We start from the raw sequence: 17,610 nt of genomic DNA, 5'->3' as shown, positions 1-17,610 counted from the left end.
GAAATTACTTTTCCACGCTTTGATGGATAATACAGTCAAGAGCGACAGTCTTTATTCTGCTCACCAGACTCCCATTTTTGCCATTCATGGCCAGTGCAACATCTGTCACGATCAGATTGACTTTATCCATGGACAATCCATGCTTTTTTAAAAAGTCCTCCAGTTTTCCAAATGTCACCAGCGGAAGCAATGCCGGCAGCTCCTCTCGGGAATCTTTGCCATCAAAATCTCTGACAAAAACGCACAACTGTGAAGTATCAGTGTTGTCAGTGGACCCATCAACAGCCAGCGATACGTATTTGGCTTCCTTGATCCCGTCGCTGACAAGTCCTTGGACACCCTCCACCAAGACGTGGACACGACGTGCGGCAGTTGAAGCAGACAGACGTATCTGTTTAACAGCTGCAATAATTCTCTCCATGGATTTATCGGGGGCAAGTTCCTCCAGAACGGTGACCATGCACTCCTTAAAAACCTCGGCTTCAGTAAATGGCCTGTTAAGTTTGGAACGCACCCAGGCAGCCTGCAGAGATGCACACGTTACCCTCTCTTGGTCAGTTAAAGCTCGAGTAATAATTCCACTGGCACGTGAGTAGGCAGATTGCAGCGTGGCAATTTCTCCCTGACGGGCCTCTGACTGCTCAGGGTACGACTCCTTGAAACTTGCGTGCTTCGTGTTGTGGTGACGCCGCACATTATGTTCAACAGCAACTGTTTCACTGCAAATGAGGCATATAGGTGTTGCATTTCCAAGAGATGACATGATGAATGCGTACTTATCAGTCCATTCATCATTAAAGAGGCAGTTTTCCACATAAACGTTACATTTCATGGACTTTGAGTGTGTTAAATCGATGCTAGGGTCCTTTTCCTTCCACTCATCTTGACACGGGGTAATAGCATTGAAGCCAGTGATGGATATGACAGCCCCACAATCGAGGCAAAATATCTCTATCGCTCCTAGTGGTTGACTGTGGTATAGGTGATAGGAGCCCTGACTGGTAAAGGCTAAAAATGCCTTCAGTTTTGTAATAAAATTTAAATATTTAAACAATAAACATGAAACAACAATGTTTTTAGGCCAAAATGTGATTTTTATTTCATTTAATTTGAATGTCCGGCCCCCGAGGTGTCTGTCTGGAAAAATTCCGGCCCTCTGACAAATATATGTTGGTGACCCCTGCTGTATGTTTTCTTCCTCCTCTCCCTCTGGAATGTCCCTCCCTGTGTAAGTGCCCTCACGTTCATCACCTGCCTTCTCTCCAACCGCCTCAGCTCTCTCAATACCTTCATATGTTTCTCTCACTTTTTTTCTTTACTGGGCCAAAAAAGGCTGCAATGACTGCTAGAAGTAGATAAACAACGTAGAGGCAAACATCTCATTTCACAACCATCCCTCCTCACTTAACACGGCCAGATACTGTTGATTACTTTACTTGGTAAACGTATTACTTATCGAAATGCAACAGCCAAGACTGATAAGTTACGTGGGTAACGTCACAACACTGTGTAGAACTAGCTAGGATACTGACATTCGGATATTTGCTGCTGCTTCGATGAGTTTGCTTAGATTCTTAAACACAGCCAAACCAGACATTTACAAACGATACAGTGCGCGATACAGATTGCTTTATTGGCCAAGGATATTCCACTTTATTCCACTTGTTGCCATACAGGAAATTGATGACAGAAGGCCAGCAACGCAAAGTTGTTTAAGAATCTCTGGAACTGAGTGATAAAATGTATTTCTCAAGAGGAACACGCTGTTTTTTGAATACTCATTTTGAGAAAATTCATTAAAACTCACCTTTAAAACATAGATTCTTTTTGTCCTATGTAGGACATGGGGTCAAAACTAATATTACAAAAGCAAACACAAACAAAATAACTCCAAAAGAAACAAAAACATTTTGGTTTCACACACTCCCTGAAAAAGATTTTTTTTTTTTTTTGTTGCTGTTGTTTTGATGTTTTCACAGAAAAAAAAAAGGAACCCAGAAAGATTACCTGCCAAAACTTGTAGAAAATGGGTCACTAGAAGAAAATGTTTCACTGAAATATAAGGATCAGTCAGGACATCATGGCTTTGCTTTCAAATAGGTTTATTGAAAGAAATATTTTGAAATTTTATAAAGTTCAACCATTAATAATGCTATCACACAATCAGAACCTGGAGCTTCACCATTTCCCCTCCGACCTTCTTCAACATTTGATATGAATCATGTATTAAGGGCTTCAAGAAGCACTCCATTGACCAGCCCAACGGTTAAATAAATCGACGATCACCTCAGTACTCCAGGGACTGCCTTAGAGCACACCCCATTAAAAATATGAGCTATCCTCAACACACCTGTGAGAGTTTTTGGGACATCACAAAAGCTCAGTACTTTTCAGCCTAATGTGTTTAAGATATGCTATTGCTAACAGATTTGAACACGTCATGCACCGAAAAGAAAGTCGGATGTGATTCCAAAACTGTACTCAGATGTGTTGGTAACAGTCCTTCTTCAGAGTGTAGCCTGTCCCACCTGGGAGAAAGCAGGGTTATTAAAAGTATTCTAGGTGCACTTGATTTAACTCTCCAGGCAGGAGTGTAAACACAGCCCAGACGGGGAAAATCAAGCGCTCCTTGATATTTGGGAAATGGTTAACAGTTCTGCTCAGGACCGTCACACATGCATCACTCCGTTACAGTGGTTTGTAACCAAAGATACAAATATACAATATAATATTGTATCATCTAGGATTCACTATATTTGCAGCTATTCAGTACCCCTCTCTTCCATGACCTGGAAGTAGTATGTATATATATATATATATGTATATATAAATATGACTCTCCCGTAACCCGGAAGAATTCAGTGTTTCACTCTACACACAGTTTGCAAGCATACAGCAAAAATCAGCTGCTTTGCACGTCAAACCCTCTCATTGCTGGATGATTTTCAGCGCAGCATGCAAGTAAAAATGTGCACAATATTAAAAGTCATCCTAATCACATTTAATCACCCTCATCGTCATCATCATCTCCATTTTTCACCATGGACAGCTTTATCCACATCTTGTATTTTTTTTTCTTTTCTTCAGAAAGGTGATTATTTCGATAAGAAATTGGAGCAGACTTAATTTAGTATATTTTCCTCTATAGTATTCTGCATTTCAAAGCATGCCAAAGAAATTTTTCAGTTTCTGCATAGTGCTGGCTATACGAGTGCCAAAGAGTTTGATTCCTTTACAAGTAGTCGAAGTTGGTATGTACAGGCAAGGAGTGACAGAGCAGATCCAGTGTTGTGTAAACTGTACCAAACCCCCCCCTCCCCAAGTGCTCAAAATATCTACAAATACAGGACTCAAGTCTGTCGGAACTCATAGAAAGTTGAACAGAGCTGGAAAAAAGCTCAGCGGTATGGAAGAGCCATTGGTGTGAAGGTGTGTGTCAGTGTGTTTGTGTGTCTGACTGTAAGCTAAGTCTTTATGTCTGTATGTGTGTGTTCAAAGGGGGAAAACGCTCAAACCTCCTTATATAACCCCCCCCTCCCCCACCCACTCCCACCCACAATCACACCCAGTTCTTTTTCAAAGTGCACCCTCTGCTGTTATAATATGCAGTATGCATTACATAAATGTATTCTCTAGCATGGAATATTCCACTAAGGTCTACTGTCACATACAAGGTCAGAGAAGAAGTCGACAACAACCACATTCTAGTTTTGAGGTCATAGTTCTGAATGTGAAGATACAGTTCAGGCCACTAGGTGACTGTTATTGAACACTAACAACACTCTCGCTACAGTGTGTGACATGGAGAGGAGAGCCCACTTCTGAAACCAGCACGGCACTGGAAAAAACAAAAAAAAACAAACACTCACTGATAAAGAACTGGATGTTTACTGGATAAGAGACTTGTTATCCTGGTGACCACAGGCAGAGACCGGTGAAAACTAACTGATGGCGATGGCGTGTGTCTGAAGAGTAAACCCAATAAAACGTACGTAACAAGCAGATAGGGTTCAGTAGTAAGAAGAACTCAGTAGGTTTGGTCAATGTCAGCTTATCAACTTGGACATCTGTGATGCATTCACTCACATTTAAAGGAAAAGTTCACCCAAGGATGAAAATTCAGTCGTTATCTCCCGAACCCTCGGTGAAAAAGTCAAGGTAAAGTTTTGGAGTCCACAAAACATTTCTGGAGCTTCACAGCAAAACAGCATTGCAGCATTCTTCTAAACAACTGAAGGAGCTGGAGACTTTTTTTAAAACGTAGGAAAAAAGTAATCAGTGACCAAACCAAAAAAAAAAATCAAAAACTAAAGACAAAATGGCTCCAGATAGTTCGTCTGGAATAATCCAACTCCTTAGAATCTCTGAGATCCCCAATTGATAGAAATTGTTACTTACACCCGTTTTGAAGTCAAAATCTACACTGTAGCTGCTGGGCTAAAAGTGTTGGCTCGCATCTCTCCATCTGAAGTGGGTACACAACTTTGGCTGCAAATCAAGGTTGTAAATTACATCTGTTCAAATGTATTTGGGATCTCGGACTACACCGGGCGAGCTGTATGGAGCCAGTTTTTTTCAGTTGTTTTTTAAAACTAGCTACTTGAATTGTTTAGGAGAACGATGCACCGCTGTTTTGTTGTGGAGAAAGAAATGTTTTGAGGAGTATGAAACTTCACCTGACTTTCCTTCAGCATGGGGGGAGGAGATGATGACTGAACTTTACTTTCCGGGTGAACTGTTCCTTTAAGGGACTTTAGCAACTCTGCAACAAGCTCCGATACAGTACAGTGACACCATTCATCTGAAAGTAGCCAGAATCACTTCTCAAAGTGCCAAAACACCGTCATCTGTACAAGTATTCCTTGGGATTCAAGTTTTTTTTGTTTTTTCTAAATCGTCCTGATCGTACTCCAACAATTATTTTGGAGGTAAAAAATAACCACAGTTGAAGTTTAAATCACAGATCCAGAATTCAGCTGCATTTTACTTTTGTTACTTTTTTTCTTACTTGCAGAGCTGAATCACAAACAGGTTAAAAATGCCAATAATGATTATTTCTGACGGTATTCACTTGCTTTGGTTCTATACTAAGGTGCACCTCTACAAAGCTGTGTACATACAGCTGTGCAGTCCAATCAGTGCACAGGCAAAGACACTGACAACAACCGTGAAAACAAACAGATCCTGTGTATTGTGCATTTGGAAATTGCTCGGTTTAGTGTAGTTAATAATGAAAATAATGTGTACTGCTCACTGAGCACTGACACACATAAATACTGAATAAATAGTGAGAATTGTCGATTGTTGATGTCAGGATTAGGAACAAACGAACATAAGTTACACATGTTTATACAGAAAGCCTTCACCTGCTCTACCACATGAGTTGTTCATCAACCCGAGACAGTGACAAATCAAATCCATAGACAACAGTAATAAATCCACAACAATAAATAAATACAATAGCTCAGACCAGCAAGCAGCAAAATACAATCGTCACAAATCCTGCATTAAAGGGGACTTCTGCCAGAGTTAAGGTTCAGGATGTTCCTTTCTTTCCTTCCTTCTGATTGGTGGTTTTGAGTTCGGACACAAAGGAAAATGAACCCTCTAACATCAGTGACACGTTCCTGAGTCTGTATTAAACATCTGCACTGTTTAAGTAATAAAGTGCTAAAAAAAAAAATGAAAGGACGCGGTTAAGCTGCTACAAGTCTTAACTGTTTAAAGGACTATTGCACTTTAACATGGTATGACTGCATGGTGTGGCACAGGAGAGGGTTGTCTGTGTAATTTTGTGTCAGGGAAGACAATTCAGATATTTTATGTTCCTATATCCTGGCGAATCAAAACTGAACTGATGAAGCTGACAGATTTTGCAGCAATAAAAAAGTTGTTCAGACTTGCTATAAAGTCGGTCACCGCACCTGCTTTTATCATTTCTTACATCTCTCCCTGCCCTTACACCTGCTTAACAGTTAAAACTACATTGCTATTTATTCCGTTTATAGATAATGGTTAGTGAAATTTGGGGGGTGGGGGGTGTCAGTCCTCTCCAAATGCATGTCGTAGACACACACTTTCAATAATTAATTTGAAAACATCATATCAAGACTTTGTTCCAGGATCTCATCGTCAGTAACTCCTAGAATGTAAGGACTACCTTTCTCCTGATACTGTTGAACTAAAGGGGAACCAACCTTCATCTTCATCCTGCTCACTGACCACCTACAGTGCGACTGCAATCTAAATAACATTCATAAAAAAAAAAAAAAGGAAATCATATCACTCACTATAAAGTTGTCAGATCCTAAAAGCCACTTGTGTCTGGCAGTGGGTGAGGTGTTGCACTGCTTTGATGAGGCACAACTGTAATGAATGTGTTACATATGAACATGTAGGAAGATGAAATATGGATGCCTAGTTGAAGATGTTCAGTTCATGGTACTGTACCTTCCCTCTGGCTTGTAAACTGTGGCGGTGTGGCGGCAGGTAGTCAGCAGTACTTCATACGGCAGGCGGTGTGATACCACTGCACTCAAACGAGTGAAACCTGAGCAGCGGTAACGTCTGATGAAGGAGTTTTACAAGACTCCATTAGCTTTTATGATAAACTGGTTGATGCATGCATATTTGCCAGTCAGTCTCTCTGTACAGTACATAAGCTGCAGTAACTAATCATATAAATTGAGTGGTCGTATGGAGAAGTCATCACCATTTGTGCACCGTCATGCCTCAGAGACTTTGTGCTAGTGTGTTTGTGTCCTGCTAACATGACCTGACAGGATCCGATGTGTATCTGTGGACTTCTAATGGGCGGTAATGAGTTTAGGTTTAATGTGAAGTATCCTGGGCTCGCTGCCGTAGCACTGAGCATCCTTAGATGGCCTTCAGTAAAGGGCTTTCATTTGTGCTGCCTAAATTTAATACACGAACACTGAATCTGTCATCTGCCTGTTCAAACAAGCCACAAAATCAGTTTGGGGCAAAGAAAACAAATTTCGTCCTGAACGTTAGAACCCAGTGATCCTCTACGGTGTGTGGAAGCAAACGTACTCTACGCCATGCTCTGCAGACTGAAAGACAAACAAAAGGACAACACACAGATAAAAAGCTTTGGAGCTGAACCTATCACACATAGAGTAAGATTAAAGCGCACTCACTCATCTCTTCTTGCCAGTGTTTGCATATTGTACCGTACACAGAATAATGGCGCATTCGGCTGGTCATTGTAAACTGGCAAACTTGTACATATTTACGTATCACATGACAGACCAGTGCGTACAAGTCAAAAGCATTCCGGGTTCTTGCTCAGGTGAGAAAGGTGAGGACCAATGAAATCTGAGGTAGCAAATTCGACTCTGATAAACTAGAATCACTCAAACTTTGTTTCCTTTACGCATGTGCTTGATTTTTAGGCGTCAACGCAGGCCAGTATCGTGTCACTGCTGACTTCATCACTTTTCATAGTCAAACACAACTCATAGCTCGTGGGATTAGCGAGCTTGGTTTCCTGCATGTTTTAATATTCATAGTTAGCTGTTTTGGTGCTCTGTTCTCATGGTAATCCTGTAAGTTTGCCAGTTTACCGGTTTGGGACGCTGCCTAAGCATGCCATATGTTCTTCACTCACTAGCAAATCTGTACAATGTTTATGATAGGGCAGCTGATATGTTCATCAAGAAAATTCATGGCTTTTAACCCTCCAGTTCCCACCCCTGAGGTGCAAACCAGCCAATCCAGTGTGCTCTTGGGAAGGGGGAGCGTCGGCTCCGCCTCTTGGGGGCAGGACGTCAGGGGGGAGGGAACCAATAACAGAACGGGACAGCAGGTTTCCTGTTAGGCCAGCTAACACTACAGTTTACCAACCAGTTTGTGAGTTTATCGGAAGCGCCACGGACATAGAGAAGAGAATAATCATTATATCAATAGGATCTTCAGTGCAAGACGTAAATGGCTACTTGTTTCGTCATTATTCTGTCCGTTGTTGTCTTTTCTTGTTCTTGTCAGTCATCCAACACTGGATACAGCAGTAAAGGGATTCTTCTACAGGTTAGCAGTCATTTAAGTATGTTTGTGTGAAGGTGTATCATCCTCAGTGGATGAGTGAGATCTTCAGATCAGTCTGTGTTGACCTGGACTGTGTTCATTAAGTGGCAGAGCTCCTCTCTGCTCTGTTTGTGGTTTTGGTTAAAGGTTGGACTGTTGTGGAGTTCAGAAAGCTCCAGATTTTTCCTGTGGGGGGGGGGTGGAGACTCGTGGAAGAGAGAGGCAGAGAGAGGCCTCAACCATTTGTATGACCCTTTGCCTGGCTTCACTCTCTGTGAGCTGTGTGTCCTTCCTCGAGGTCAGAGGTGAAACGATGAATATACAGTAGCTGGGTGCCTAAAGGGTTTTGGTGGTAGGTTCAGTAGGTGCTTCTTGATCTCTAAAGTGCCACGAGGAACAGCAGAATCAGCAGGATAAAACATCTCTCACATTCTTTCTCTGTATCCCTCCTTCCATCCCACCCTCCTCCCCCCGTCACCACTTCCTTAGCTCCCCCCTGGGTCGGAGCTGTGTCTCTGTGGTGTCCTTGAGTCCAGAGGTGTCTGTGGTTCTTGGAGGGACATCCTCCTTTGGGTATCAGGATCCAGGGAAGATACCACTGTTCCAGCCACTGGCCCGGCCCCAGCCCCCATACATACCCCCGAACCAAAGTCTAACGCAGCTCCTAAGCTCGACCCTACTGCTGCCCCGCTTCCTAAATCCAACCCTAACCCTGATCCTGAACCTCCTGCTGGCCCTGAAATGACCCCGGTCCCCAGTCCCAGCTCCAGCTCCAGGTGCTGCCCCAGGCTGTCGAGTCCAGAGGGGCTGAGCGGACCCTGGCTGGTGCTGATCAGTGGGGGGTCCTGGGGTTGCAGAGATTCGAGAGACTTGGCTGGGAACTCCTCAAAGTCCTGGGAATCCAGGATCTGCAGGGACAGAAACCAGGAGGTCATTGGGAATCGCTGCTACAACTGGTATTCTTTTCACTTTTCATAGTCAGATTTCAGATACGACTAATCTTTCATGAATGTTGACCTCTGTGTACCGTGGTTGACAACTGAAAAATCAATTTCAGAAGCAAACCTTCATGCCTGAGAGGCAGGGGAGAATTCTTGTATTCCCTTGATCCAATCTGAAATTATTTTCTCTCCTGCATTCATGATCTGGTGAAAATAAACAGCTCCTAAATGTTTTTTTTCCATATGCGAAAACATGAAAAAAATTGTATCCGGAGAGAGAAAAAAATGAGTCTGTTTCACACATATAATGTTTTTTTTTTCCTCTCGTATTTTGACAGAAAAACATTCTTTAACTTTTTTCATCTGTGAAAACATTTGGAAAAAAAAAAAAGAATTTAGAATGATTTCTGGCAAGATATTTTCCCACGAGATCGCAAGTCATAAACATAGAAGAGAAAATAACTTTGATCAGTCTAAGAAACTGGATCACTAGACGGCAGTTTGGCTCCTCGGTGCTCGTGTCACAAAAACTGTTTGCAAAAAAGCAGCCATTTTAATCAATACTGTTTTTGATATGTAACTTGATTCTCACAAGGTTGTTAATAGTTTATTGAGCTGGCATGATAAAACAAATCTGTATATAGAGTACAAACGTGTTTACATTTTGTAGGTTTATTGTTCTCAGAATAATAAATGATTTTGAACATTTGCTGTATATCAAATGACTGTTGTATAATAAGCCACTGTATAATGAACCATTAGTAATGGGTAACTTGTAGCAAGGAGATCATCAATGACGCCTAGATCTGACCCATTATATGAACCAATGCCATCATTCAATCAGTAAACACAGTCAGTTAGCATGTATTGATATCTATCAACAGAGGAATCGTTTGATTGATCTATGTGCTTCACCTGTGACAGAGATGCCAGGGTGTCTGTCTCCAGAGGTGTGACAGGCTGGACCTGTCTCTCTTCTGGACCTAGTCCTGGGCTGGGACCAGGGTAGGGTGAGGCCTACAAGAGACAACATCTTGTTTGTCTGGAGGACGTGCAGCCTCTTGTCTATTCATAGCACGGGTCAGTCTCTGACAACAATAGAAAAGTGTTGTTCATCCTGCCTCCTGATGTTAGGGGTGACTTAGTCTTTCTCCAAGACAGATGCTTGCTGTCACGACCCCTGCGGAAACCAGCCTCTACGTAAATAGCCTGCGTGCGTGCATGTGTGTGTATAAGCGTGTTACTACCTGAGGTGGTGATGAGACGGCGCTGTAGGCAGGAGGAACCAGAGCCATCTGTCTCTGCAGCAGCTGCATGATCGCTCCGATGTCCGTCGACATGCGACTCTCCAGCCTGCACACAGTGTGTACAGATGAACAACTGACATTTATATTCTATGTATTTGATCCTTTATTACACTGTATTCATTTCATTAAAGACATATACTGAACCCCAAATTGCTCCTGATGAGCAGTTGGAGCCTCGCATGGCAGCTACAGAAATACAAGACCATCTACCATTATATCAGTTAAAATACATGAAGACTCGCAGAGTTAATCACTTAGATGTAGGAAGAGAAAAGTCAGATAGAGGGAGCAGCCTTGGTATGTAAGTGCAGTAGGTCTGTAAAATGTAAGGCAGTAGTTCTGAAGCTTTTTGAGATGCGACTCCCCAGAAAAATCTGTCTGGTCAGGTACAGCACATTTAGTTTAAAGGGAAATTTAACCACACGCTGTGTGTTGTAGCTATTCACCAGTCCAAAATATATTGGTATTTTTTCTTTTTTTCTCCACAACCATCTGGTGAGCCCTGGAAATGAATTCTTGACCCCCAAGATGACAAACAGTGATGTGATGGATGCTTAACAGGCAGACTGCTGGTAGTTCTGTGTCATTATGTGCCGAGATCTCAACAAGACAGTCGTAATGACTCATGACTGGTAGCCTTGACTGCTAATTAGCAACTGCGACTTACCGCTACTGACTGTGTGCATAACTTTGTCTCCCCCCACTTAGATACACTTCCTGTTCCAGATATGACACTTTTCTAAACTTTGTTTTGCTGATGTTGCAGTTCTATTCCTGTCCTGCTGTTCCTGTTGCCTTTGCAGCTTTATCATCTATTTTCCCCAAGGATTTCACAACTTTATGTTGTTAGTGAACAATTATCTTGGTCTGCAGTCACACTGTGGAAATGGAGAGAGTGTGCTACACACATATAGGAAGTTTTAGCATCAAACCTGCTGGCTCCTGTCTGAGCCTCTCATACAGCTCATACATTAGGTCTCATTCTGCTCATTTCTTCTGCTCTTCTGCTCTGACTTCACCGTATGCGCAGATGTTTTCACTGGTTGGAGGAGGCGTTCTCTCCTTACACACCGCTACTCTCACCCAGAGAGTAGACCACATACACCTCTAGCCCGCTGACGCATCCTATCCACACCAGAGGCATCTAGTCAATCACGCGTTAAAACTCTGAGCATTCAGCTGGAGGCGCAGCCAGCCTCAGAGCAATGTACCAGCACAAAGACACAAAGCTCGTGATCTCTACAAGACCTGACAAAGGAGGCTCATCCACCTAAAGGCCACAGGGATGGAAAATATCGCTTTTTCCACTGCACTGGAGAGAGGGGCTTCCTTCAGAGACAGCCAGGGAACAGAAACGCTCTAAGACTGCCGAATGACTCAAAGTGTCAGAAGACTGCGGCGTGTAACAGAGACTTCAACACCGTCATCCTTCAACAACTGTTTGATACAAAACAAAACATTAAAAAAAAAAAAAAAAAGCAGCAGCAGCAAGACCAACACACACAAAACACATACACACTCAAACACACACACAGATCTCGAAGCAGTCATACCTGTTGAGCTGTTTCTGCAGCAGGTCCAGGCGTGTGTCCAGCTGGTTGCGCTGCTGTCGGCTCAGGCTGTGCAGCGGCGTGTTGAGGGGAGGGGGGGAGGCCAGGCTGCAGCTGGGAACCTCCTGGTACTGACCGCCCCCCCGACTCTCGCCCCAGAAACTAAAGATGTTGGACACACCTGAGAATGCACCTGGGGGGAGGAGATGACAGGTGGAGGAGGGGACAGTGAGTGTGTGTTGCAATTAAACGCCGGGCAGGCGTCTGGGTTGCGGTTCACGCTGTGTTGTGTCTTACCTGACAGGGCGTTGCAGGTATTACCAGTCTTGGGGTCTCCATCACCCTCAGCGTTCTCGTTGAAGTTCATGGCCGGAGCCTGAACCTGTGGATTCTCCATCATTACCGGTGGAGGGGCAAGTCTGGTCACAACTGCCCCCATCCCCTGTAACAGGTGTAGATGCAAGGCGTTAACACCACCTTTTATGCTGCGATCCATTCAAATTAAGATCAAAAATGGCGACTATAAAGTTGTAACTGCATGTCTCCCGTGTTTTCGACTTGTGATTCCAGCTTGGATGACGGCTCCATCGCACTTTTCCATGTTGGAGCTTGTTTTTTTTCCTGAGATCCGAGTACAGAGCATCGTCGTGTCACGGCGCACAACAACAACGGCAACCACAGAGAAGCTAGCACTTCAGAGCAAGTCATTATGAAAGCTGCTGAAATACCTCATCACCACTGGAGTGCGATGACACTGAGCTTCGATGCGCCTCCCACTGGCGCTTGGGTACCTCGTCCTGTTTTTGATTGTTGCCTACTTCTCTCTGTCTTCGTCTCACGGACTTATGAGACTTTTTAACTTCTCCGGCATCTGCATCGTCTGGACGGAGGTGTGCCGGGAAAGATTAAAGAAGGGACAGGCTGGTCAGTCCAGGCGTTTCCAGTCAGGTCAATTATTCTTCAATGTGACAACAAAACAAATGGCTGAGGTGAGAAATGAGCCGGTAGAGGATGGGTTACCTTTTTCTGTTCGTCTTCGGAACGATAACTTGCGTCTTCGTAATTTGTTGAATCCCCCACAGTTGGAGTCATCACTGCTGGGAGAGCCGGGGATCATGTTGGTCTGAAATGAGGATCAGATAGTCTTTATTCAAGGAAACACTGCACACGGGGTTGTTAAAAGCAGCTGCAGTAAGAATCAGGAGCTCTTTACTCTCCTTCATTAAAAGGATTAGGATTCACTCATCGCTGATAGCGGACTAGTTATCTGTTGAAGAGTTTTGTTTACCCTGACGTTTTCGTTAACTCACATCTCTGAGGTTGAAGGTGATTTCCAGGTTGTTCCAGAAGTTGTCTGCGAACTCAGGATACATGTCCAGCACCTCCAGGACATCTTCTCTGAAGATTTTATGCAGGTCGCAGTAGGTCAGGGCCCTCACGTCGGCGTTGGATTTGCCTGGTCGGGAGTACAGGTTGATGGGCTCGCCGAAGATGTCGTTCTTCCCTGGGAAAAGAGGAGAGAAAGAAAAGCCTTTACGGATGAAACATATTATTGTATCATCAGTGGCAAAATGAACAAACAGATGTGTAAAATTAGGTTGTTTTTTTTCTCCCATAAACAGGTCACTCCCCGAACATTTTTTATATCTTTCAGGGCGAGACGTTCAAAAGTGAATGATTTTCCCTGATAATTATCTAGAGAAAATAACGTATTGCTTTCAATATGAAACTGTGGATACATTCAGTACACAGTACACATCACGTCGATTGTGTTGCTTTACATATCTTGACATAACAGAGCTGTGTTATTGATTCATCCATTTTGTAAACTATTCTCCTGTTTTGGGAACTAGATTCAAAGCTCTCACTGGGTGAGAGGCGAACTAAACACTGAACTGAATCCACACCGGGGTGACAGGCCATGTTTACCAGCAGATGGCGCTATCAGCTCATGCATATTTCACCCAAAAAACAAAAGGAAAAAACTGGACTGGACATGTAACAGGACTGCATCAACTTTTTGCAGTCTAGACTGATATGAGATGCAGGTAAGCAGCCCTGTTAAATCTTATTAGCTATGGGCTAATAAGGTTTAAATCCCAATGTTCACACAAGTAAAAGACAAACAGACAAACACATCTTAATCAAGATGATAGAGCTCCTGAATATCTGATTCATTTCATTGTATATGATACGTTTTTTTTTTACTCACAAGCAGGAATTTTCTAAATCACGACCTCATGTCTGATGTTTTCCTCCGGGACTGATTCGCTACGTAAATCCCTCAGTTTGTTTCACTGAAACCTCTGACTGAACAGGACTCCATTTGTGTGTTTGTGTTCTTCTGTTTCTTAATCTTTGTATCATATATTTTGAAATGTGAAATAAAAAGTACAACATCAACAAGGTGAACTTAAATGTCACCAGCTGCTGTTCCATTTCTCATTTCCTCCACTTTGTGGGTGGGGATGTTGGGATCGGGCCATATATTGAGAAGCTTTATGTACAGCAATATGTATGTTTTGTACCCAAAATGGCCACCACCACGTCTCCTCTCAGTATCTCTATGGATCCCCTGGATATGAAGTAGAGGGCGGTGAGGACGTCCCCGGCGTGGACCAGCGTGTCGCCAGGGGGTGCGTGGGTGGTCTTGAACTTCATGGCCAGCGCCCTGAGGCAGCCCTTGGTGGAGCCTTTAAAAGCCTTACAGTTCTGCAGCAATGTCCGGTTCAGATGGAGGCAGATATCCGCCTGGAGACACTCTGGGAAACCTTTCAGCACCTGTGGGGAGGGAGCGAGGGAGCAGAGGAAGGGAGGAGACAAGGACAAGCACGTAACGAGGGATTGAAAGGGAGGGGAAGAAAGAAGGAGAAAACGGAGGAGGACAGGTGGTGAGGGCGAAAGAGTTGGAAGAGGAGAGAAGGGGGGGAAAAATGAGGAAGGAGAAAAAGTGGGATAAAGACAAAGAAAGCAAATGAATTGATAGAGAAAGGTCACATCAGTATTGATACAGCCTTTTCGCTGCCGGTGACAGAAACGGTGAGTCAAAATCATTAAGCTCATGTCGAATAAATGTCCCAGATTATGGCCGCTTTAAAAGAAGTAATAAAAAAGTGGAGCCATTACTGTCTTTACTGGCCTCATCCCGACTGCTGAACACTCTAAGGACATCTGTCTTTTACCGTTTTGACACCAATCCACCAATGAACTTGACCGTAGTGCCTACTGATTCATCAGGGGGTATTGGTTTTAATTCAATCTTTTATTATTTTTGCTTTCCAACTGCAAGACAAGCATCAGCAGTTTGGTTCTTACTCAAAAAGGCGCATGAAGTGATTTTTAGAGCTTCACAGCGAAATTCTTTCAAACTGTATTTCAGGCGGCGGACCGGAACAGAGTCAGCAGGCCCGTGGAGGGTAATTAATATGAAGAATCGGTGCAGTTTTAATGAATTCACTGGAAGCATGGGAGGCCCCAGCTCTTTTATGCGGCAGGCTACGGGCTTCTCTTGTAACTCTCTGGCTGAGCGCACAGAACAGAGCTGTACCTAAAAACACCCACGCCGCGTTTCTTCCTCTCCATTTCTCTCTGTTTCATCTGCTTCAAGCTACTTCCGTCATTTCAGCCTTCACTGATCTCCGTCTGCATCTCTCCATCAGCCGATATCTTTTTCCCCTTTTTTGATATTTCTCACCCGCCACCTCGGCCTTAAGCTGCTGAGTTACTGTCTCTTTGCGGGCCCCGTTTCTTGTCACCCACCCCTTTACTCTTTTACTCCAGTAATCACACATTCTTTCGCCGCTCTCCGTCTCTCCTCAAAGATCTCTTCCCTTCAGACAAACCTTTTCAGACGTTTCAAGGACTGGTTTGGGGGACAGACAAACACACAGAAACGTGGGAAACGAGGCGACATTACGTCCTTTCGGGGGATTTGAATAATAGCCCTCTATTACAACAACCGCTTTATCTGATTTGTGGGATGTCAGGTACAACCCTAAAATGTGCTGAAGTCAGATTTTACAGGCCAGCTGCATCAGGTGCTCTTTTGGCTGCAGCTTAATTTTGCATTTAGCTGAACTGCTGACTTTAAAAAGTTACACTCTTGTTGTTCACATAAATGCTGTGATATATCATTGTAGTCTTTGCTGTGGCTTCTCCACCATGCAAGGCTTTTGTTTCGTGTGGAAATGTCATAACGTTTTTTTATGGGCTTTGTTTATACAGCCTCCGGGACACTTTACTCTTTGCTACAGCTGTGACCACATGCACACTGGTCACTACTATATGGCATTACTGGCATTATGCTGCCTACTAAAGGTCAGCCAAGGGTGTAGGATGGGTGTCAGAAGTAAGGGGACAAAACAAATGATATGCTTAAGCGTAATATATACATACACCCTGCATTTATATACAGTTAAATCATCCAAGAAATCAGCAATTCATGATGAACCTGGTTATTGTGTTTGACGTACAATGACAGGTGCCATTTTAACCTTTGTATGGTTAATGCAATCTCCTCTTACAGCTGAGGTTGATTCCTGGTGCATTTTTGTTGAATTTGTGGAAAATGTCGTAACATCCTGATAGCAATCAATGAATCAAAATGTTGTCATGAATCATTAAGAAAATCCAGTATCTGTAGCTATCACAGGCCTATAATAAGCCCGTCCATTCAGCCGTTTCATTCAGCCTATATGAAATACTTGGACAGGCTGCCTGTCTGCCTGCACACACTCTCTCTACATCCATGATGACAATGTTAGGTGTTTTCTTACATGTCACACATGGTGTGATGTTAGCTGGATGCGGTTGGTGATTAAAACGCTGCGCTGCACTCACAGTACACAGCAGCAACAATCTATTTCACAAGTAACCACAAGTCAGCACAAAATATACACCTAAAGCAGTAACTGTCATGCTGTGTAGTCTTTTTCGCTTGAAGCATGTTCGTGACGGCTATTTTGCTTGTGTTTATATGGTTGTGGCCTTTAACAGAGATGTTCATTCATGCATTTATTAGACTGAGAAAGCTAATAGGGCTTGTGGGATGTTGTCAGCTAGCTGCTGCACACCTCTCCCAGCCGGCCAACTCGAGCTAGGGGGACAGTCAGTGACGCCGCTCCAGGCTTGTCAGATGACAACAATGTGCTGCGCTCACAGTGCACAGCTCCTGAGCCTGTTGTTCAGCAGCTAACTCTGCTAGCACAAAGCACACAGGCCCTGAGTGAGCTGCAGCAGCAGGGATGGACTGTTGTTCAGCAGCTAACTCCGCTAGCACAAAGCAAAACAGCGTAGCCTTTTCAAACAAAGGTATGTTTTAATGACCATTAAGCTTGGGTTCAAATGATTGTGGCATTTAACATTGGGAAATATATATTATATTGATATATTTGAGTGAAAAAGCTAAGAGAGCTTGTTGAACGTAACAAACTGGAGCCCCCCCAAAACAGGTAGAACCACATTGTGTATATCCTCAGATGCAAAACACTTGTTGCCCCCTTCTGTGGGTGGCCAGTGACAATTGCAGGCAACTTGAAAAAAGAGTGTGACATTTTTATCAGCCCCATTTGTTTTCTCATCTGGCCTAGCAGCTGGAGAGTAAGAGGGCTAACTGAGAAATATTTCAATGTCCAGTGTTAAAAATAACTTTTGAATAGTATGATGGAAAAGTTGCTGAAATGTTTTTTGGATGGATGGATGCTGCAATAACTTATATCACCCCTCTCTAACTCTCCATCTACTAAGTTTTTCCAACCCTAAAATGAG

At 43.4% G+C, this 17,610-nt stretch overlaps 1 protein-coding gene across 2 annotated transcripts in view; it reads right to left on the bottom strand.

Annotated features, from left to right (window-relative positions):
• Window positions 1–3,568: 3,568 nt before the first annotated feature.
• The window catches only part of kcnh2b (potassium voltage-gated channel, subfamily H (eag-related), member 2b), a 246,851-nt gene continuing 232,809 nt past the window's right edge, over window positions 3,569–17,610 (bottom strand). For both annotated transcript variants that reach the window (XM_037079655.1, XM_037079656.1), the window contains 9 exons: window positions 14,373–14,625; window positions 13,155–13,348; window positions 12,865–12,967; window positions 12,573–12,724; window positions 12,142–12,286; window positions 11,848–12,037; window positions 10,235–10,340; window positions 9,903–10,004; window positions 3,569–8,954 (listed from right to left, as the gene is read on the bottom strand). In XM_037079655.1, the coding sequence (XP_036935550.1) occupies window positions 8,532–8,954; window positions 9,903–10,004; window positions 10,235–10,340; window positions 11,848–12,037; window positions 12,142–12,286; window positions 12,573–12,724; window positions 12,865–12,967; window positions 13,155–13,348; window positions 14,373–14,625 (1,668 nt within the window). In that variant the 3' untranslated portion in view covers window positions 3,569–8,531. The remainder of the gene's footprint in view (window positions 8,955–9,902; window positions 10,005–10,234; window positions 10,341–11,847; window positions 12,038–12,141; window positions 12,287–12,572; window positions 12,725–12,864; window positions 12,968–13,154; window positions 13,349–14,372; window positions 14,626–17,610) is intronic.

The sequence above is a fragment of the Acanthopagrus latus genome, chromosome 19 (assembly GCF_904848185.1).
Source record: "Acanthopagrus latus isolate v.2019 chromosome 19, fAcaLat1.1, whole genome shotgun sequence".
NCBI lineage: Eukaryota > Metazoa > Chordata > Actinopteri > Spariformes > Sparidae > Acanthopagrus > Acanthopagrus latus.
This window is presented reverse-complemented; position numbering and strand designations above follow the sequence as displayed.